General features: G+C 38.7%; 1 protein-coding gene across 5 annotated transcripts in view; it reads right to left on the bottom strand.

Moving 5' to 3' along the window:
- Window positions 1–1,360: 1,360 nt before the first annotated feature.
- Window positions 1,361–20,182, bottom strand: part of LOC121320362 (arf-GAP with Rho-GAP domain, ANK repeat and PH domain-containing protein 1) — a 34,983-nt gene continuing 16,161 nt past the window's right edge. For 4 of the 5 annotated variants that reach the window (XM_041258600.1, XM_041258598.1, XM_041258602.1 and 1 more), the window contains 11 exons: window positions 10,373–10,506; window positions 8,422–8,510; window positions 7,975–8,078; window positions 7,293–7,454; window positions 6,325–6,394; window positions 5,394–5,514; window positions 4,531–4,724; window positions 3,651–3,757; window positions 2,787–2,986; window positions 2,509–2,594; window positions 1,361–2,180 (listed from right to left, as the gene is read on the bottom strand). In XM_041258600.1, the coding sequence (XP_041114534.1) occupies window positions 1,947–2,180; window positions 2,509–2,594; window positions 2,787–2,986; window positions 3,651–3,757; window positions 4,531–4,724; window positions 5,394–5,514; window positions 6,325–6,394; window positions 7,293–7,454; window positions 7,975–8,078; window positions 8,422–8,510; window positions 10,373–10,506 (1,501 nt within the window). In that variant the 3' untranslated portion in view covers window positions 1,361–1,946. The remainder of the gene's footprint in view (window positions 2,181–2,508; window positions 2,595–2,786; window positions 2,987–3,650; window positions 3,758–4,530; window positions 4,725–5,393; window positions 5,515–6,324; window positions 6,395–7,292; window positions 7,455–7,974; window positions 8,079–8,421; window positions 8,511–10,372; window positions 10,507–20,182) is intronic. The other variant, XM_041258601.1, reaches the window with a different exon arrangement.

Here is a 20,182-nt window from a genome sequence, read left to right as displayed (position 1 = left end):
AAATGAGAAGCTTTTGCATAATTCTAACAAAAGCTTTTCTTTAAAAATTAAACCAAGTAGACCATTTGTCTGAAAAAGATGCCAGAACAATCAATGCCTAATGCTGATGAACAAGTCCAGGATTCTGCCAAGCAGGTTTTAAACCTGAACTAATGGCAAAGAGATTAATGCAACACATTGGCATGCAAACGCCCCTGCATTATTTTAAGACCCAATGCCATCTTAAAACACGCCTTAGCAGTCACAACACATTTACCAAACAGCCCAAACAAAAGTATGGAGATCCCTAAACTCACCCATTAAAACAATACCAGGATTTAAAGAAGAAGTTCTTCAGTATGCCAAACAGATCAAAACACGGGCATACAGGGAAACGGCAGCCTAGCTATGGACGAGAACTTTTTCCAGCCTCACTTAGCCAAACCCAAACAATGGAATGGGGGTTGGGACTGAGACGATTAAACATTTCTACGGGCAGTTATGATGTCACAAAGAGGGAGGGGATGTTTTTCCAGCTGGATACACAAACCAGACTGCAGAGAGAGGGACCTGGAACCCTGATAGGTGGCACATTTCCAACTCACATGGCTCACAAGGATGAAGGGTTGTGGGACTAAATTGCCTCTTACAGGCAGCCACGACTGGAGTATTAAAAATGCAGTGCATTTGTACTTAATAAAAAGTAGAAATCGAATGTGGACAGCCTTATTCAGGGGACAAATTGATGGGAGAGCTCTGCTCACACCTTTCTCAGCTGTGTGGCATGACTGGCTGCAAAAAGTCTCATAACACCACGTTCACTGCTCTCTTGTCACCTTCTGCTCTCACAATCTGTTGGCTCTTTGTTTTCCAATAAACATTCTAATGAAATCTTTCAGAATTTTAATCCCCAGGCCAATATCTCCTCCAGGTAACTGACATACGATCTGGTGCAGCGTTGTTTTTATATCTGCTCCCCCCCCCCCCCCACCCCCCCCTCACCCCAAATACATTGTGGCGCTCTTTGGTTTTCCAATAAACATTCTAGATGAAATCTTTCAGAATTTTAAATCCCCAGGCACAATATCTCCCAGGGAATGGGACATACGATGGAGTGCCACCGTTTTGTTGTTTGTTTTATATAACCACGAAGACCCCATCCCTCCCTTGATCATTAACACAGCTACCCGCGGGACGCCATTATCCCACAGTTGTCTCCGCTCCATCCCACCAAAAAAACTGGGGTATATACAACACCTTTTATTTTCCCCCTCCTTTACTTCTATAGAAAATAAAAGACAACCGGCCACAAAACAAACTGGTACGACTTCTTTGTTGGTTTTTTATTTGCTCTCTATATCTCTTCAACATCCACTTACTGTATTTAAAGCAGCCTCTTTATTAAACAGGCGGACGCATCTCCAACTTCAACATCCACTTACTGTATTTCCCAGGTTTGTATTTAAGCTTAAGGCCTGAAAGAGAACATGTGACTACTCTAAAATGGAATGGTTGCAGTCTAACAATTTTTTTTTTTTTTTTTTTTTTTTTTTTTTTTTTTTAAAGTGACAAAGTCTACAGTCTGCAATCTATACAAATGTTTTAATGTCAGGTAATGTTCCATGTGTTTAGAACTTTGACCTGCAACTATTCAGTAACATTAATGAGAAAGTGTAAAAAAAGAAGGCTCAATACAGCATATAGGTTTATAAACATATATTGCTTATCCAAGGTCACACTCCGAGTCAGTGGCTAAGTTACGACTCAACCAATGTCTTTACCCGTCTTCCTTTCAAACAGTGTGATGCTGCAATTCTGTGGTGGCACAACAGAGGGAGTACCGTTCTACTATATATGGTATCAAAAAGATTAAAATTCCTCAGTAGATTAAACAGCTTTTCTTGTCATTTGTATTAAACCGCTCAATTATAGCTCAGCAATAACTCAAAACAAACGGTACTGGACTTTTACACCAATTCTATCATCAGATTTTGTGTTTTATTGGGGAGCATGCGTACCTTGTCGAGCGCCTCCTGGTTCCCAAACAGTGGATGATAACGCCGATACTTCCCCTCTCGGTATTTGGCACTGATAAATCTCCGCCTCTCTTCGCTGGTGCTTGCTGGTGACAGCGCCTCACTCGGAGGCACGTTCGCTGCCCAGAATGCATTGCTCCGCCGGTTACCCAGCACCTGAAACAACTGCGTGAGGGAGGGTGAGAAACAGTGGAACAGTGAGTAATGTCTGCAATTGCACCATTTTTTTGGCCTTGTTTATGTTCTGGGCCTACAGAAAGTACTTATACTAATTGGTATTACTAAACTTCAGCCTGCCTTAAGCAATTGTGTTTTTAAACTGCCAATTGAAAGCAATATACTTAGAAAGGAGTTTATCAGGGCAGATGCACTATCAGTCCTACTTAAAGCCCGTGCTGTTTAAAGCCATTTTATACCCGTCTGGAACTAAGCACAGAGGTGAAACAGACCAGCCTCCCAACACCAGAATCAGACAAGTTTCAGGACCCACTACCTCAACAAGCTCCTCAGTCCAAACTTTTCGGTCCATCTTCAGACTCCGTACTTTTGAGATGCTTGGCCCAAGACCTCTGTGCTCACCTGTGTAACACAGAAACAATGTTGCTTTTTAAACAGGCACAAAGACTCACAACCGCATGCTTAGACGCAACAGAATATCACATTCTTCTGGAAAAACAAAATCTTCATTCAAAAAGACAGCTAAGCCCATACACTGTCAAGCAATGCCAGGAAAGACGCTGTGGACAGTCAGATTAGAAAGGGCACACATACCTGCACAGCGCTTACAGAACACCACACAGAGGTTGATGGCAGCCCATTCGGGTTGCGCGGCCCCACAGTCTGCACAGAAGCAATTTGACTCCTCTTTCCAGATCTTCTCAGCCACCTCATAGTTGGACAGAGCCTCCCCGATGGAGTTCTGCATGGCCTCCAGCCACTCCTCCTTCTGCTTATCTGAATCTGCCACAAAACTGCGGGGGAACTGATATCAGACATCACAGAAAAGAAACCCTACTGGGGGCTAGGTACCACAGTGGGCTGAATCAACAGCCTTCCACCTCTGGAGGCATGGCTTTGAATCCAGCACAGTGAAGACCACCACACAACTAGGTACAGCTTTGCTCAAACTGGGAGGGACATACAAACTGAATGTTGAAGTATAGCATTGATTTATGAGAAAAGAGCGCTTGGTCATTTAAAAAAAAAGTATACATTTAAATAAAAATGATTGAATTAAAAAATAACATGTGCATCTTTCATGTAAGGCAATGTAGTAATAGATGTTACTACCAAGTTGTGGTTATAAATATTACATGACTTATATTGATGTGTTTTAATTTCAATGTGGAGAAGAGCATTCCTTGCTCACAGCATGGTTTCCACCTGCATGTGCAAATACTGTAGCGATTCATATGTGTATAAGGGGGAAGTAATTATATTGGAGTATCCAGCTGAAAATTATTTTCTGAGGGTGGCGATCATCTGCATATCCTGTCCAGCACATCCCACTGAGGAGAGGAGTGAATTTTGGATGATGACATTGAGCTGTTGGCAACTCTTTGGGTGGTCCTTTGAATGTTTCAGCCAGTAAAGCCTGAAACATTCACAAAAATTCTCACAGTCAGCCCTCCTCACCTGAACGTCCTGTAGGGGGTGGTGAGGTCGAAGGCCCTACGATCTGCATCCTTCACATTTCCCAGGTTCATCTCTATGGAGGTAATGCCGATCCCTAGCTGGTAATCCTAGCACCAGGACAGAAGAGTTTTACAAATATACAAAGTCATAAGCATGTATTATAAAGAAGAAAGAAAAAAAGAGTCCAGTTAAACTAGACACAGCCGGTCAGTACACCTCATCTCCACACTTTAAAATATTATTGGGAAACAAGGCTTGGCACCAAATTCTACAGCCATTTCTCAAAAGAGATTTGTTCCAGCTCCTGATAGTATTACAATGGAGGAATATAATTGACAAGCTAAGAAAAAAAGATTTTCTGTAAACAGTTTAAAATGTGGTTCTAGTAGAAATATATAAAAGACAAAACCATGTGGTCCACTACTTAGACGAAAAGTGAATCCAGAGACAAGTAACACTGTACTACTGTTACTACTCTGGGATTGTACCACCAACCTTCTGCAGGTGCCAGGAGTCGAGTAGTAGCACATAGATGTGCTGTGTGAAGTGTGCCAGATGTTTTGGAAATATGAAAACCCAGCTGTCAAACATCCCACTTTTACAAAACATCTGTCAATTACTAGGTTATTGTACAGTACTCACGCTCAGACTTTGAGAAACATCGAATACAGTTGTGCATCAAGTATAAACGCCAGTATCTCAAAAAGCTGGATGTTAATGATCTGGAAGCCAGTCAAATGACAATACAGAAGCAGGTCAAAGTGAAGGGAATCGTTAGCTGTTAAAACTCCCTCAAAATATGAAAAGTCGGCATCTGTAATCGTTTCTGATGCATCAGCAGCTGCAATAGAACTCAATCAATGCTTAATGAAATGCAAACCTCGATATTCTTATAGAGAAAGACTTTATCCCCTGACACCACCACGTAGAGTTTGGAGCGCAGGCCCCTCAGTTCCAGGGCACCTTGCTTCTCCTCGATGCATGTGCTGGACTGCTGTGCCATGGACACCCGGTTTGCCACACTCTGGTCTCGGACGGTCTCTTGCAGAACCTTTACCCACTCATTACGATCAGCTGCAGAGGAGGGAAAGGAAATCAACATTGCTATTCAATATACACTCCCAGTGAAGAAGGTGCCTGAATCTGCTGGTGGTGGCATAAAAAGCTAGCTGGTATATGTCGTCCTTTTCCACTTTTAAATGTGCAGCGCATGATAGAAAGACTTGTCGTACAACAGCAGGAATACTGCAAAAGATACTAAACAAAACACGTGATCGTCTTAGTCAGCATACTCTGCACCTTCTTTCGTGAGTGTCCTCTGATAATAGGACCCGATAAAGATCCCCAGAACTATTTGGATTTATATGGAAGAGACTCGGGGGACAAAAGCAACATTTCCCCCAATGGGAATGAAACATCAGTGTTATAAAACTAGCAAGAAATAACAAAATTAGAAGTAGATTTAGGAGTTCAATTATATTTTTTCAAACTAGTTTAAGGCTGTAACAGTTGGAAAGAAAAGGAAGCAAACTTACTTAAAAGGCGTCAGTTGAAGTGTTTTTATTTTACTCTCACAAGTTTGTTTAAAAGCTAAAAGTGGCAGAGAGAATAACAATAAAAGCGTAAAAGCAGACAAACATCTTCAGTAATATACGACAATATGTGGTTTTATGTGTGAATATTAAACTTCTGCCTCCTCTTCAACACACACAGACAGGTCTACAAAATAAAAACGTTACTCACAGTCACTCTCAGCTCTGAAGACAAACGTCCTATTGTTCGTGACCACCTCAAACTTCTGGTCTCCCACATTAGCAACGCTAGTAATAGAAGCCGTTGGGATGATTCGTTTTGAATACATGTCCTGCAAAACAGATCCTTAATCATCTGAACAGTTTATAAGGCAAAATGGTTCTGTATTGATGCACATTCCATACTAATATGCACTATTAAATATCTCTGAATAAAAATGTGTAATTGAGAAGAACTTTACAAGTACTAGTTAGTACTGTAGCTTCAAATGTAACTTCCTTTTAAAAAAATCTGCTTTCAGCAAATTGCATGTTTGTGGTTTATATTTCAGTGTATATTTTCTTATTAAAAATGCATATTAATGTCTTTTGCTGTATTACTTTACTTAGATTAAACACTTTGGCAATGTTTGTGATTTGGGTATAAAAGTATCTTCCGTTATAGGATAGTTTTGCCCCCTGTCTTGGATTTTAGAATTACTCTCAAATTAAATAGATTACACCGTGTAACAATTTTTTTTTTTTTTTTTTTTTTTGTTCCTGGGTAGTAAGTGTTATTTCCTAATTGCTTATGCCTCAAAAGTATAGAAAATGGCTATTATTCCCCACAAACTTTGCTTTTGTGACCAGGACAGTGATATTTCAAAATATCACTATTTCCAATGGGAAAACGGGCAAATGTGTGTCTTTTCATTCACATAAAGTCAGAAAAAAACAACACATGAATCCAAATTAACATGTATTTATACTAAAGTAATACAAAAATGACTACAAAAGATTTAGAAGCGAGTAGTTTTTCGAAATTTACAATTATACTGTATTTACAGTATAATCGTAAATCTCGAAAAACTACTCATTTTAATGCTAAATCAACCAGTGCACGAGAAAGAACTAAAATTTTAAAAAAAAAATTTAAAAAACACCTTATCACTGTCAAAATATCTCAAGTACTCTGCATCAAGCTTCACCCATCGTTTCTGGTAGATATAAGAGCTGCAGAAAAAAAACACAAAAACATACAAGAAACTCAATGTAGAACCTATATTTACAAGGCAATGACAGCCTTGTAACACAGAAACAATGCATGTGAGGGTGTTTCTGCCATTCAGTATAACTCTTACACTCTATTGTAAGCTGGTACTGTAAGAATGTGTGTGTCTGTGTGGGAAAGGGTCCTCTATCTGCTATACTCTACCTCAGTTCCACTCCGAGAAGGCGTTTGTCATAAGCAGCAGCTTTCTGCAGAGCAACTATCTACACAGACATCATAGTCTTGAAACGTATAGCAATAAGGGCCTGACTGTTTCGAAAACCAAGAGATGTCACCAGACCACAAACAAAAATGAGCTGACAAAACTAACCTCAGAACGCTAATACAGCTGGTTAGGAGAGTTATTTAAAGTATCAAGATACCACTGCTGAATTTACAGAGCAATTAAAATAAAAGCCAGGGTAGCACAATTTGCTCTTTGAAGTCTTTGAAGACTCCCCGACTGAGGGGCTTGTTTGTGTGGGATACCGAGCCAGTCTCGACAAACCCAGGGCACCAGTTTGTCAGGTTGCCAAACGGATAGCCATTGTATGTTGACACACATTTATAAACTGTGTTTGTTACACCATTGGCAGTGTTTAGTGATGCTGGATGGATGGCAACAGGTTTAGTTAGTTTGTAAATTGTTGCTTTATCAACTGATTTGCCAGACACCCACAATCCTGCCTAAATAAGTGCAATTTGCAAAACATATAACCAACTACTTAAAAGTGTGCCTTTGCTGGTTGTTACTAGTTATATAGTGTAATAGCGATATGCACATACCACAAGACACATTTTGAAAAATAGTACATGTTTAAAGTGATGAAAAGGTCTCGCGAGAAAGCTCCTGGTACTTACCCCTGTGGAGGATTCTTGCACAGCCAGCCATGTTTAATAACAGGCGAGAGCTGAGGCACTGCCCTGAGATCTCCTTTCACTCCTATACTCAGGCTGACCAGCGAGTGAGCAGAGTGTCTCTGCTGGAGCATACTCAGATCAGAGTCCTGCCAGGACTTTCCACTAGACACAGAAAGCAACAAACCCAGTCAGAAAGAGGCAGGGTTTCAACCCCCCCCCCCCCCCCACTCTGCCCCCCAATTGCAAAAAGCTGCTAAAAAACTTAATCAGAAAGTGTTTCTCCAAAATAAAAAATCCTTAATGTTTAATGTGTTCTTTAATAGTGGCGTTTATTAGGGGTTGGACATCAGTGTCCCGTCCCGACCCCCCCATTTTTCCCCCAAGGGTGCTTTTGGCTCTACAGGCTCTTTAAAAAAAGAAAAAAAAGGAGTTCTACAGTATTTTGTGCAAAATGGAGTTTGGTTATGCTCCACAGCAACCTTGTGATACTGTACTGCACCTTTAAATGTATCTTGTTTTAACCAAAGCAGAACCTCCTCATAAATAACCAACCCACACTCCCTCCAAGAAAAGATAAAAAGGTGTATGTGTTGGGCGATGTTATTTATCAAATGCGAATGCTTTCCCTGCCAGTTAGATATGAGGATATTCTTAAATGGCCTTATTCTAAAGCCACACCTACTTATTTGATATGGCTTCGTAGCTATCGCTATCTTCATCCAGATGCTCGTCATCGCTGTAGAGGCTGTTCAATCGCTTCCCCTTTTCTACAGTCAGGAAATCTTCCTATTGGACATAAGAGGAGCCAATCAGGTAACAGACTTTGAAACCAACAAACCTAGCAGATTACTCTTCACATTCAGACATATGCTGCTAAACGTAGTTAATCAGCATGTAAGCTGCTCAGGCACTGCCCAGGGAACTACATGGTCACCTTGGTTTGCGGACAGCCTTGTACATTTTATACAAACTAAACTCTGCCTCCTTTCACGTCATTTCACAACACTCTCCCAGTGAAATTGACGTCAAACCAGCAAATATATTTCCAAGTTGTTGTTTTTTTTTTCCCAATAACTTGAACAAAAATCACATCAGTACTTTGGCTGGTCATGATGTCTCGAGCACTGACCTTTTCCGACATCTCTACGGCGTCAAACGGATTGTCGTCAATCTGATCCGGACATTCATAGCCCTCTGAGCTGTCCGTTGAAGAAGATTCTGAACAAAAGAGAAATACAAAATGTGTCATTGGTCAAGAGAAGCTTTCTGTGTGTGCTTTTCTGTTTGAATCATTCAGAGTCTCCAATACTGTATGCTTTTCTAGACAGTGGGGCAGTTCTGGTCATGCAACACACTAGTTTGCTATGCTGCCAAACCCAGGATCTTCTCTCTCTTTCAAAGGTGGGAAAGAAAGGAACCCACCACTAAAAGGAGATTTTATTTGAGTATAGTATTAAGAGTTTTTTCCCCCCCTCAAGTTTCATGATGAGCTTGAGATAAATCTGACATGTCTTTTCTTTAAAAATGTTCATTATTCACAGGTGCTTTTGGGGGCTTATCCACTGTCATCATCCAGACAGCTAGCCGTCAGTCTTCCCTTGTGGAGCATCATCACGTGTCTCTGTAGAAGGGCTGAAATATTGCATCCAAAAGGCTGTTTTAATGGGGCTGATGTAACCATACATTGAAGGGAGGGGTTGACTGTTTAAACCATTTACAGTATGTGGTAATTTTATACAAAGATAGCTAGTCAGAATGCTGTTTATATGGATAAGTGTACTATAGAAATCTCTATGACAGCACTATAAAACTATGCACAAAAATGAACATTATTAAAGCAATCTTAAATGTTACAACTTTTCACCGATCAGAAGTATCTGCACCACCTAATTACATGTCAGAAGTGCTGTACACAATTCAGCATGAGGCTAAACGCTTCCTCGTGATCGACAGAATCAACAAGATCACCAGTAAGCTGACCTTCTCAAGCCACAAAGGACATCAGTCACACACAGAGCTGGAAGTCAATTACGTGGGCAAATCCAGGCCTTAATATTGACAAATCAATCAATGAAATCACTCTTTTTATTTTATATAGCGCCTTTCATAGTGGACCACCATCACAAAGCGCTTTACAAAATGCAGTAACAACAAGGAAATCCAAATGAGCAAATACCCTTAGAAAAGGATTTGTACTGCCTTCTTCAAAACATATCGCAGGAATTGCTGATCTTGTTTTTCCGGGTTTTACTGGTTTAGGCATGTCCAAAATACAGGCGTGGTATTGCCGAAAGGGCACTTGGGAAAGATTCATGCTTCATTTTTCAAGATTCTCAGCTGCTTTTTGCAGTTTATTTAGCTCCTCCATAGCATTTAAACCGAAAGCAGCAAAGCGGGGCCCAGTGTAAAAGTAACGTGGTGTGGTATCTGCACATTAAGTGATGGATTGCCGTAATTAACTGTTTATTATGTTCACTCACACAGGGTTAGTGGCACAAGGAAAAACATACCATTTAATTATTGTATAGCTGTACAGTAATTTACATGACTTGGAGAGAGGTATAACTTTTAAAAGCATAAAATAAAGAATATGTTTACAATCTTTTGTCTATCACCCAAACTACTATGGATTTTGTTTTTCTAAACATACCTAAAATGTCAGCTCACACACAAACCAGTTTCCAAACCTGTCTCCTAACTCTCGAGCAACATACAGTCCCTGTATCACACACTGTCCTAACTCTATTGCTTTTTTCTCTAGTCTGAAAAACAGAACTGCAGAGACAGTGGCAATGTCATTTTGTGTGTGTTAGTTATAGTCAGATACTGTAAACGCTCAATAACAGCATAAAATTCTCACATCACTGTAACACCACCTATTGCTGTGGCTATAGCTCCATCTACACAAGCAAGTTTTTTTTTCTCTAAAGAGACAGTGTTAGGGTTAGAGAGACAGTCACTTGAATTAAACAGACAAGTCTATGAAAGAAGCTAATTGTACAGAAGGTGCACTGTACACATATGCACTGTTAATTCAGGATTCCCTGTTTATGAACTCTAGCCCCCGCCTGGGTACTTACTGATCTTTGAGAGTTTAGGTGATTTTCTGTGGGGTAGGTCAGGTTGGCTGAATGGCTGATGAGACAGTTTGGTTCTTGGAGGAACCACCGGGGCCTTCTCACCTTCCTCTGGATCATTAACCAGAGACAGACTGCTAAATACATAAATACATAAATCAACAAAAGCATTGAGACTAACAAATTGAATTAGTACGCTAATGGGTTAAATGTTATGTTATTGAGGGCCACGTTAAACAAAAGCTTTAAAGTGGTTGAAGCCAAGACATTAACAGTAACAGGCCTTATGCTTGAATTTACCACATAAGTGAAATAACCTACAAAGAGAAGCAGTATCAACCTTCCTGAATGAAAGACAAACAAAATGAACTTCCTTCTAAGCTAGTGTACTTTAAGATACGTTTTAAAATGAAAATGCAAACTTGCTTAAAACATGTTCTTTTTTCTTCAGAATTGGACACTTGAGGCCTGCATAGCTAACCAAAGTGCAGGACGTGTGCAATTGTTTAGCTCGGTTCAACCACTGTAACTCAAAAACCACTTTAACTGAAAAACACAGTTTCGTTAACTGCTAGCTTAAAGAAATGGTTTAAAAATCCACTTCAAACCGTAATTCGCTCTAGCAACATCATCACTCCCTCCCTTTAGTTTTGTTGAACACTCTTCGTTTCTGTGCTCGTTTCACGTTTTAATTGGGGATATGCATCTATGAAATGAAACCCTACCGATGAAATGTTTCTGCTGCTTCACTTAAATTTGTTCAAACTAACGACTGAAAATATCTCGGTACCGCGCTTGTGTTTTTCTTTTTTTTTAAAAACTTTAATTCAGGATGTGCAAATATAAACAACGCTTTTTAAATAACTTGATTGAATAGCCAAAACACTTCTAGACCGAAATGTTGCTCAAGCTAATATAAATTAAGACTAGGATTATGCCTTTAATGAAGTCCAACTCATTGCTTTGCTTCCCATATTGGTTATTTAGTCAGTTTTATTCACAGTTTTAGTGGTCGGAAAGTAGAAAACACCAAAACAACCTTGCTGATGTTGTGCGCCAGCAAAGTGTTTCTTTGTAATAAACCCAAAAGGCATCAAAAGCAACATCTCTTACACACCTCAGCTGCATTTTTAAGGTTATTTCTAGTTACTGTTTCACAGGAAGAAAAGAAAAAGATGAAGAAAATAACGCTTTGGATAAATCCTAGGGCAGAAACTGAACAAGACATATTGAGTTCAGAAACATTACAAAAAGAAAACAGAAAGACACAATGGCATGAACCATGACTTAAATCAAAACAGTAGAAAGAAATATTGCTGTCTTAAATGAATTTGCTCTCAGCTGTAAGCGAAACGGGGTCCAGCAATCCAGAAAGCTATTGTTCTTTAATTGAGAATAGGTGGCTTCAGCAACCAGAATGGGCTTTTATGTAATTTTAGGTATATGGGTGCCTTAATAGAAATAGAGCAGGTTTTAGAAACAACATTTTTTGCAATAACTGGCAAAAAACATTCGGTAGTGTCTGTAACAACTAAAATCACAGTCCGGCTGTTTCTAAAAGACAAAAAATAACTTACACTAAATGTTATCAATAAAGACCTTAGTTTCTCTATTGTACTGAACTGCACCAAAAGCACAACCTGAACAGTACAGGAGCTTGTGGGTTAAACAAAATACGACATGGCCAAATAAAAGCTGGCTTGAATTAGACCTAGAAAGAAAATGGTGCCGAATGCCAATACATGATAAATTGTGAAACTTTTGTGATGAAAAATAATTTAAAAAAAAGACTTCCTTGTTTTTCTCCTTAGGAGACTGGGTACATTAGACTGAAAAATAAGTAATTTTGCTTCTGCAAAACAAAAAGTAAAACACGCCATGGAAAAAATATATATTTTAAAAGTGTTTTCAGAAAATCTCGCAGTTAAAACATTATATTGTATCTTCACAACATACTTCCACTAACAAATAAAATAGAGATAGGCTAACCATTTGGAAACTAAAAAGGTTTCTATCATGCAGGTGCTTGTGAAGTTACATTGTGACATATCTTTTTATTTGGGGGGGGGGGGTTATTGTCCATTATCTCGTTCTCATTTATGAGGAAGTTCTGCTTTGGTGAAAACAAAGATACAAACGATTGATTCACTTATACAAGTTAAAAAAGCAGCACAGTCAACTATACCTATATTACCATCAAAAAGGGCTGCATACACCAAATCAAGTTTCACAGAAATGTAAATCCTCACTTCATATGCACTACTGGAAGAATGAAAGTGTTGCAAAATTGTTAACCAAAACATACAACAAAAAAGACAATGGGCTCAATTTGCAAAGCTATAACTCCTGTGTGTAAGCTTGATTTTAACTGTAACTTTTAATATTCTTGACCTCTTGAGTTAGCGCTCTGTGATTAGGGCCCAGAATTCCTAGGTGTGTTGTCTTATTAAAAGTCTTATAGACTTCAATAGGGTAGTCATATTAGGTCACAGGTCAAGTGAAGGCTACCCTTCTATTTTGCCAGAGGTGTTTTCATAATATTAAAGACTGTTTCCCAAATGGGAGCGGAGGTGGCAGAATATTTACAAAAGGTATTATAAAGCAAGGTTTTCAACAGGACACAGGTGAAAATGGAGAAAGCACAACACTAGCTATTTAAAATCCATGAATACATGCAGTCAGTTTATATAAACAGCCACCACACAACCCACAATTATGCAGCAGGACACGAGTTCAGCTGAAGAACAACAACATGCACTGTTTAAACTGGCTCAGAGACCCAAAGGTTATGAGAAGTTAAGGTGGGTGGGTATGGTCAGTCAAGGCAGGCCTACTCAGGGTTGTGGAACCCAACAAATTCAAAGTACAACCCAACAGGAGAGAGAGGGCTATTCTGCTTTAGTTCAGTGGCCAGCAGTAAACCAATTAAATAATATTATACTTTATTAACTGTGAAAAGCTCTGGCAACACATACAAACAGTTTCTTCACATAGACCACAGAGTAGTTACTAGCAAAATATTTAAACAAGTACAGGGTTGGGTTAGCGCCTGCAGATTTTTCATTTCAAATAATAAATGAAAAAAACAGGAGTACAGTGATATATCAAGCAGGTTATCTAACATTATATTACAAATCTAAACATGAAGTGGGATAGACTTAGTGTACCCAACCTATTCAAAACGTAAGAGTTTACAAGACTATATTCCCTTGAACTGTACCTTTGATTGTAAAATTTCAAATAACTGCAAAGACAAAGGCACATTACAGGCGAGGACTAAAATAAATGTAACCGTATAAAACTATAAAAGGGAACTCTTTCAACTGCTCCTTCCTGTAACAATGTTGTTTCTGAATTTATATAGTTGTAATTGTCTTAAAATTTGCCTTGCTTCCAAAATAGGAACTTGGAACATTTTTACTTTTAAAGAATTCCTAAAACCAAACGATAAGCATTCCTGGAACTAAACCAGAGAAAACATCACCTACCTGTTGGATCAAGCCAAGTAACTCCATTCTTTTCGCTGGATAAAGACAATCCTTTCACGGTGGTTAATTATAAAATACAACAATTTTGTCTTAAATGTATAAAAGCAGCACATAAAAAATAACCACCATACAAACTAAACTGTACTACAGAACAATGAGGAGGAAGCATACTGGAATATCTGCAGTTTTTGCGCTCATCTTTTTCTTTTGTAACTTCCTGTATTACAGTCTCTGTTGACTTTTGTCAATGTAGTGTTTTGAACACACACGGAGAGTGAGACCACAGGCTCCCAGAATCCACCTGGGCACCGAGCGCAGAACTCTCTGTGTAGCGGAAGCATTTAATAGTTTCAGCATGCTCACTTCAATCTTGCTTGCTTTAAGAGTTCCTCCAACTCCTTAACCCCTTATGGTCCGAAGCAACCTTTGTGTATTTTTTTGTTTTAGTTTGAACAGAAAAAAAAATCATGGAGATTATTATTTATTTATAAAAGAGGTTTCTTTTCTTATAATCCCCAAAAAGGTTAAATGAATAACTGTAACAGTCAAAACAGAGCTTGACTAATGTCATTTAAAACATTCTGCTGTTGAAAATAGAAACAGGCTAGTCTATTTGAATAGCATGTACTTTTACAGCTAAAAATACCTTTGTGGATTGCAAACAATCTCTAAATGGGCCAAGTTTTGGTTTATGATACAGTAATGTATAAATATTAGTTTACCATGAAGTTGTATAAAATAGTCCCCCCCTAAACCAGACATGCTATTTTAGACAACCTGTCTGTCGTCAGATAAGGTGTCCAGTTTAACAAATGGCTCACACGAGTTTACAGTGCTAGGTTTATTTTAAATATATAAATCATTGCCCTGAAATAACATGAATGTCTTCTCTGAACACATTACATTAAGTAAAAATATAAATTTGTACAGTATGGCAGTAGTATACAGTACAGTAGTAAAATCAAATGAACTTAGCACACTTGTTTTTACTTTACCCTATATGCTACCAGTAACACAAAATAAACCATGCCTCAGCACTGTACACATTACTGTACAATGAAAATAGGAAAATAGTATTTTAAATTGAAAAAATAATTTTAGCACATTTTTACTGTAGCCTACTTAGTACACAATTAACACAAAAATATCTTATGGTGCTGCTTTCACACTATATAGTACCTTACATATACAGCACACACTTTACACAAATAATTTTTAAAATGTTCATAAGTAAAACACATAGCCTACCTTACAATTTATTTGTGCAAAAAACAATTCAAGACTGCAAATTCGGCTAAATCAGTGTCCTTTATGCACCCTTCACAGAAAAAAAAAAACCCTCTGTACAGTACACACAAAGCTTTGCAACTGTAGTTGCAGTTGTTTTTGTAGGTCTTCTTTTCTATGAAGTGATTGCTTGTTGGGTGATACAGCAATACCATCTGACAGCAAACAACAACCTGTGGTAGATTTCCAGACTGTCTGGTTTCACACGATCTGCAGTAGATGGGTGTGTACACTGTTGGTTACAGCTAGCAAAAGACTGTGGACTCTGCAGCAAGGCACTAGTTCTGTAAATGGTCTCTTGCTGGGTGGAGCTGTGACAGGTACCCCTCCTCCAGGGAATACATTGCCACGGTTATAAAAGAGGAAACCCAATTGTCCTCTGTGGTTACAAAGCACCCAATTTAAAACTCATTTAAAAAGTACCACCTCGCAGTACAGCTGTGACCAAACTGCCAGGTACAACAGAAATTATATGTACTAAACTTGGATATGCTGCAGGTAAGGAAAGAGTGACATCTAGTGGACAGACTTATTTCATCTTGCATATCCTTCTATATATATATATATATATATATATATATATATATATATATATATATATATATATATATATATATATATATGTATATACAATTGGATTACAGTAAATTTTGTAAGACGAATAGAATGTTTACTAACTATTTGTCAGCATGTCCCGGTTAAAGCAAAAATACCTTTGTGGATTTATAAAAACATACTTGTGGGCCAAGTGGTTTAAAAGTAGTGGATTGAAAACAATCTCTAAATGGGCCAAGTTTTGGTTTATGATACAGTAAATAAAGTAAAATACAAATATTAGTTTACCATGAAGTTGTATAAAATAGTCCCCCCCTAAACCAGATATGTTATTTTAGACAACCTGTCTGTCGTCAGACAAGGTGTCCAGTTTAAGAAATGGCTCTAAATATATATATATATATATATATATATATATATATATATATATATATATATATATATATATATATATATATATATATATCCCCCCCCAAAAAAAACAATTTTACTTTTTATGTAAAGTATCCCAGTTGTGCATTGCACCAGTTTGCAAAAACCTGGCCAACCATTTTCTCCTGGCAACAGGAACAGGAAGTGCTGTATTAACAGTTATGTGCCCATAGCAAATCATATTAAAAAGGAAGACGACTAAAATATTTTGCAAGACTAAAATATTTTGCATCTATTTTATCGATCATATATTTTGTCTTCATTTTATCTTTCAAATATCCAAGTTAAACAAGACATTTGGGACTAACTTGGTGCCCTTCTTTAAAATGCTCTCACAATAGTGCAGAGCTAAGATGAGCAGGCAGCACGGCACTACTTCAGAGCCAGTTCAATTGTTCTGGACGTTGACATCAGGGGTAGGTCCAAATAAAATAAAAATGTAGTGGCAAGGCCCTTATAATGAATGAGACTGTTTAACAGCACAGTGGTCCATTACATGTCTTCCCGTCACATATCCACCCTGACCCTTTACCCACACTGGCCAGACGTAGCAGCAACGTCAATTATGTGTACAGCATGAGTGCTACTGGAAAGCGAAAGAGAGTTGTGCTTACAAGTTTAAAAAAAGTTAGAGATACTTTCACTGCTGGAAAAGGGAGTTACCAGGGAAAAAACAGCACAAGATTTCAGAATTGTAAAGAGCGCTGTAACAGATATATATAAAAAAAAGTCTGCTTCAGAGATTAAAAAGTTTGCATCGGGTGTCGACAGTTTCTATGGATGCATGTAACGGAAGATTCTGAGAGGCCCACAAGAAGATACATTTTGGTGTTTACCTGGTTTGTTCAAGCATGGAAGGAGGAAATTACAATTTCAGGAGCTATTTTATGTGACAAAGCAAAAGGTGTTTAAATCAGCTGTTGGACGGTGGCCCAAACGTTAAAGCTTCATCCGGCTGGCTGAAGCGATTTCAAAGCCGTCATGGAGCAGCTCACTGTGCGGGGCGAAAAAACTTTCAGCTAACACAGAAGCAGTAGAGCCGTTCGTTTCAGAATTACACGATCTGACAGAAACACATCAGCCAACCAGAGATCAGCTGTATAACTGTGATGAAACAGGGCCTGCCTACACGCACCCTGACAACACCTTCAGAGAAATCAGCCGCTGGATTTCTCTGAAGCTCCCATCGCCGGCTCTTCTAGTGGGAACAGCAGCAGGCAGAGGTGCTTTAAAAAATGTTAGCGTGGCTGCTTTACCAGTACTGTGCAAGCACTAAACTAGATGGATCGAGATAATTTCATGACTGGCTTCACAACCATTTTGTGCAAAAGCTACAGAAACTGGGCCTGCCACAGAAAGCAGTTCTGCTGTAAGATAATGCCCCTGCTCACCCAGCAGCAGAAATTCTGGTAAATGGAGAATTACAATGCATGTTTTTACAGAGAAACACTACCACAATAATTCAGCCTATGGACAACAGGAAAATTGAAGCCACAAAACGCAGGTACCGTTGCAAAATGCTACAGTCTTTTCTTCCTCGAGTCCTGATGTTTTTATCGACAGTTTAGAGAAGTTAACAGAGCTATTTGGTAGCAGATGCATGGCAGAGCACCGAGAAAAGCGCACTACAGAACGTACTAGAACCCAAATCTGCTAAAACTGCGTTCGAGATTGAGGGCTTTACAGAGGACGAAATTTAACAGTGGGTGAGGTGAGAAGAAGCAGATCCTGCCTGTCATCTTTTAGATGATGAAGAGATTGTGTATGAGGTCAATGGAAATAACAGTATCAAACAAGAAAAAGTGAGGATGAAGACAATGAAACAAAACCAGCCGTTTCCCCACAGTGAAGCAATGAAGTGCTTTCAGAAAGGACTGGACTGGCTGCAGCAGCAACCCGAAGCCAACACTACTCCACTTTTGCTCGTCCGGTCTCTGATCGCAATGGCATCGAAAAAACAGAGCTTAAGACTTTCTTGCTCCAACACCTTAATGCAAGTACAGCATGTACAGCACTGCACAACGTCTCTTCTGTATTCTACTTCTGAGTTGGTCTTTATAATACAAATTGTTACACTTTCAAATTCTAACAAAGTTACAAGCTTATCAGTGCCATTAATCAATAAAACAAACTTTTTTTAAAATTTATTATTTCAAATAGTTCCCTGTTGTAAAAAATAAATAAATAAACATTCATTCATGTTAGTTCAACTCAGTGTTAGTCTTCGTCATCCAGACGGCTGTTGTAAAATAGTGGCACAGAAAAGTACAAAACAGCACATTACCATCAACATGAAATTCATCCTTGCCAAACTCGTTGATCCGATCTTTAGGGGGCGATTGTTTTTGGCACCTCTGAACAGCTCTAGATACTGACTGAAGTAAACTGAAGCCTCATTCAACGGAAGCAGTTTTACTAGACAGGCCAGCCCTGGTCCTGGATTGCAGGCCCTGGGCCACATCGAAACAGAGGCCTTTTCATATATGAGAAAAGGCGGCCCCGAGGCGGCCATGGCCACCTTAAATCCCAAGTGTGAAAACGGGGTCTAACTATTAACCAAAGAAACTGTTCACATAAACACAGTCACGAGGCACAAGTCAATGCACCCTTTAAGATAGTCCTGACCAATAATTAACCAATCTAAATGAACAAACAAATAACTACGTCCTTGTGGGTGCGTTTAACGAATTACACTGCTATCAATCGCGAGAAAACTTCCTTTTGGAGATTCTGAAGGGTTTTTCCATTTAGTTAAATATGCATCAATAAAAATAAACACACAGATATCTATGCAAACTGTTACACAAATAACTCAAACCATGTACTTTTAAAGAATTCACTGGGCATAACAGCTCTGCAGAGCAGGAAGAAAATAAAACAGGTGTCAAGCAAACTACTATAAATACGTCAGCTGTTAGTTAACCTTGCTGCTGTATGCTAATTGGGTGTTTTTAGAATTCTTTTCTGACAGTCAATACTTTAGATTTATTTTCTAGTAATACCACTATTCTTAGTGGGGCTGTTAAACCTCAGATAAGCAAAGCCAGGGGTTGACGTTACTAGTGGTCAAAAGGAGAGATTAACATACAAATAATCCGTTTACATGTAACTTGCTTTTACTTGCAAAAGCATAACAAAAATTCAATTAGTTGTGGACAATTTCCAGTGGCTCCAGTGCATGAGCAGGCAGTTATACAGAAGAGGGAGGCACTAACACAGGAACAGCCTCTCCCAAGGCATTTCGATGTCTTGCATTTGCAGAAGATTTGCTTTTCTAAAGTGGCAGGCCTTGGAGGCTTGCTCATCATTCCTGTAGGACCCCCACACATGATCAGTGGTTTTCAACCTTTTCATCTCCAGTACCAGGGTTTCCAGCAAGGACCACCAGGTGTACCAGTAACTATGTGCAATCTTAAACGGCTGTTGTAAAACCGAGACCTACCCCATTACAACCAGGTTTGTTGTGTCTGTACTCACTTGTTTGTTGTCTCATTCTGCTGAATGGTTAACCTATGCAGCTGACGACTGCAATGAACTCAGCATGTTTATATTTGAAATATTTTGCAAGTGTTGTGTATGGAATTGGTGACCGCACCTTTAATTGTGTACAGTTAGAATATGGTAAATAGCATGTTGCATGCTGTTAGTGATCTGACAGCATGCAACACAGACAGCTCTTATGATTGCATACGGTTAATCTTTCAGTAAAAACAAGTTTAAATTGCAGAGAGTTCATTCTGCTATATTTATGATATTAAACACACCACAGCAAGCACATTGTCATATATTTTAGATATTTTTTTTTTTTTATTAGCATAGTCAGAGCTAAATTTAGTTAATGGCAATCCAGTACTGCTGTAGTACATTACATTTTTAATTTCCACAGCAGTACACTTCTTAAATACACTCCCAAGTATCTGTGCGTACTGCTTTCACGTTGAAAAAAAAATTTGTTTCAGAAATAAACTTGGTTTTCCCTACAACAATGGACCCTGCTTTAGAAGAAAACTCACGCTACATACTGGTTTACATTGACTCGAGAGATATTGGT

This window comes from Polyodon spathula, chromosome 9 (assembly GCF_017654505.1).
Source record: "Polyodon spathula isolate WHYD16114869_AA chromosome 9, ASM1765450v1, whole genome shotgun sequence".
NCBI classification, from domain to species: domain Eukaryota; kingdom Metazoa; phylum Chordata; class Actinopteri; order Acipenseriformes; family Polyodontidae; genus Polyodon; species Polyodon spathula.
The sequence above is the reverse complement of the archived record's forward strand: the minus strand, read 5'-3'. Positions and strand labels throughout refer to the sequence as shown.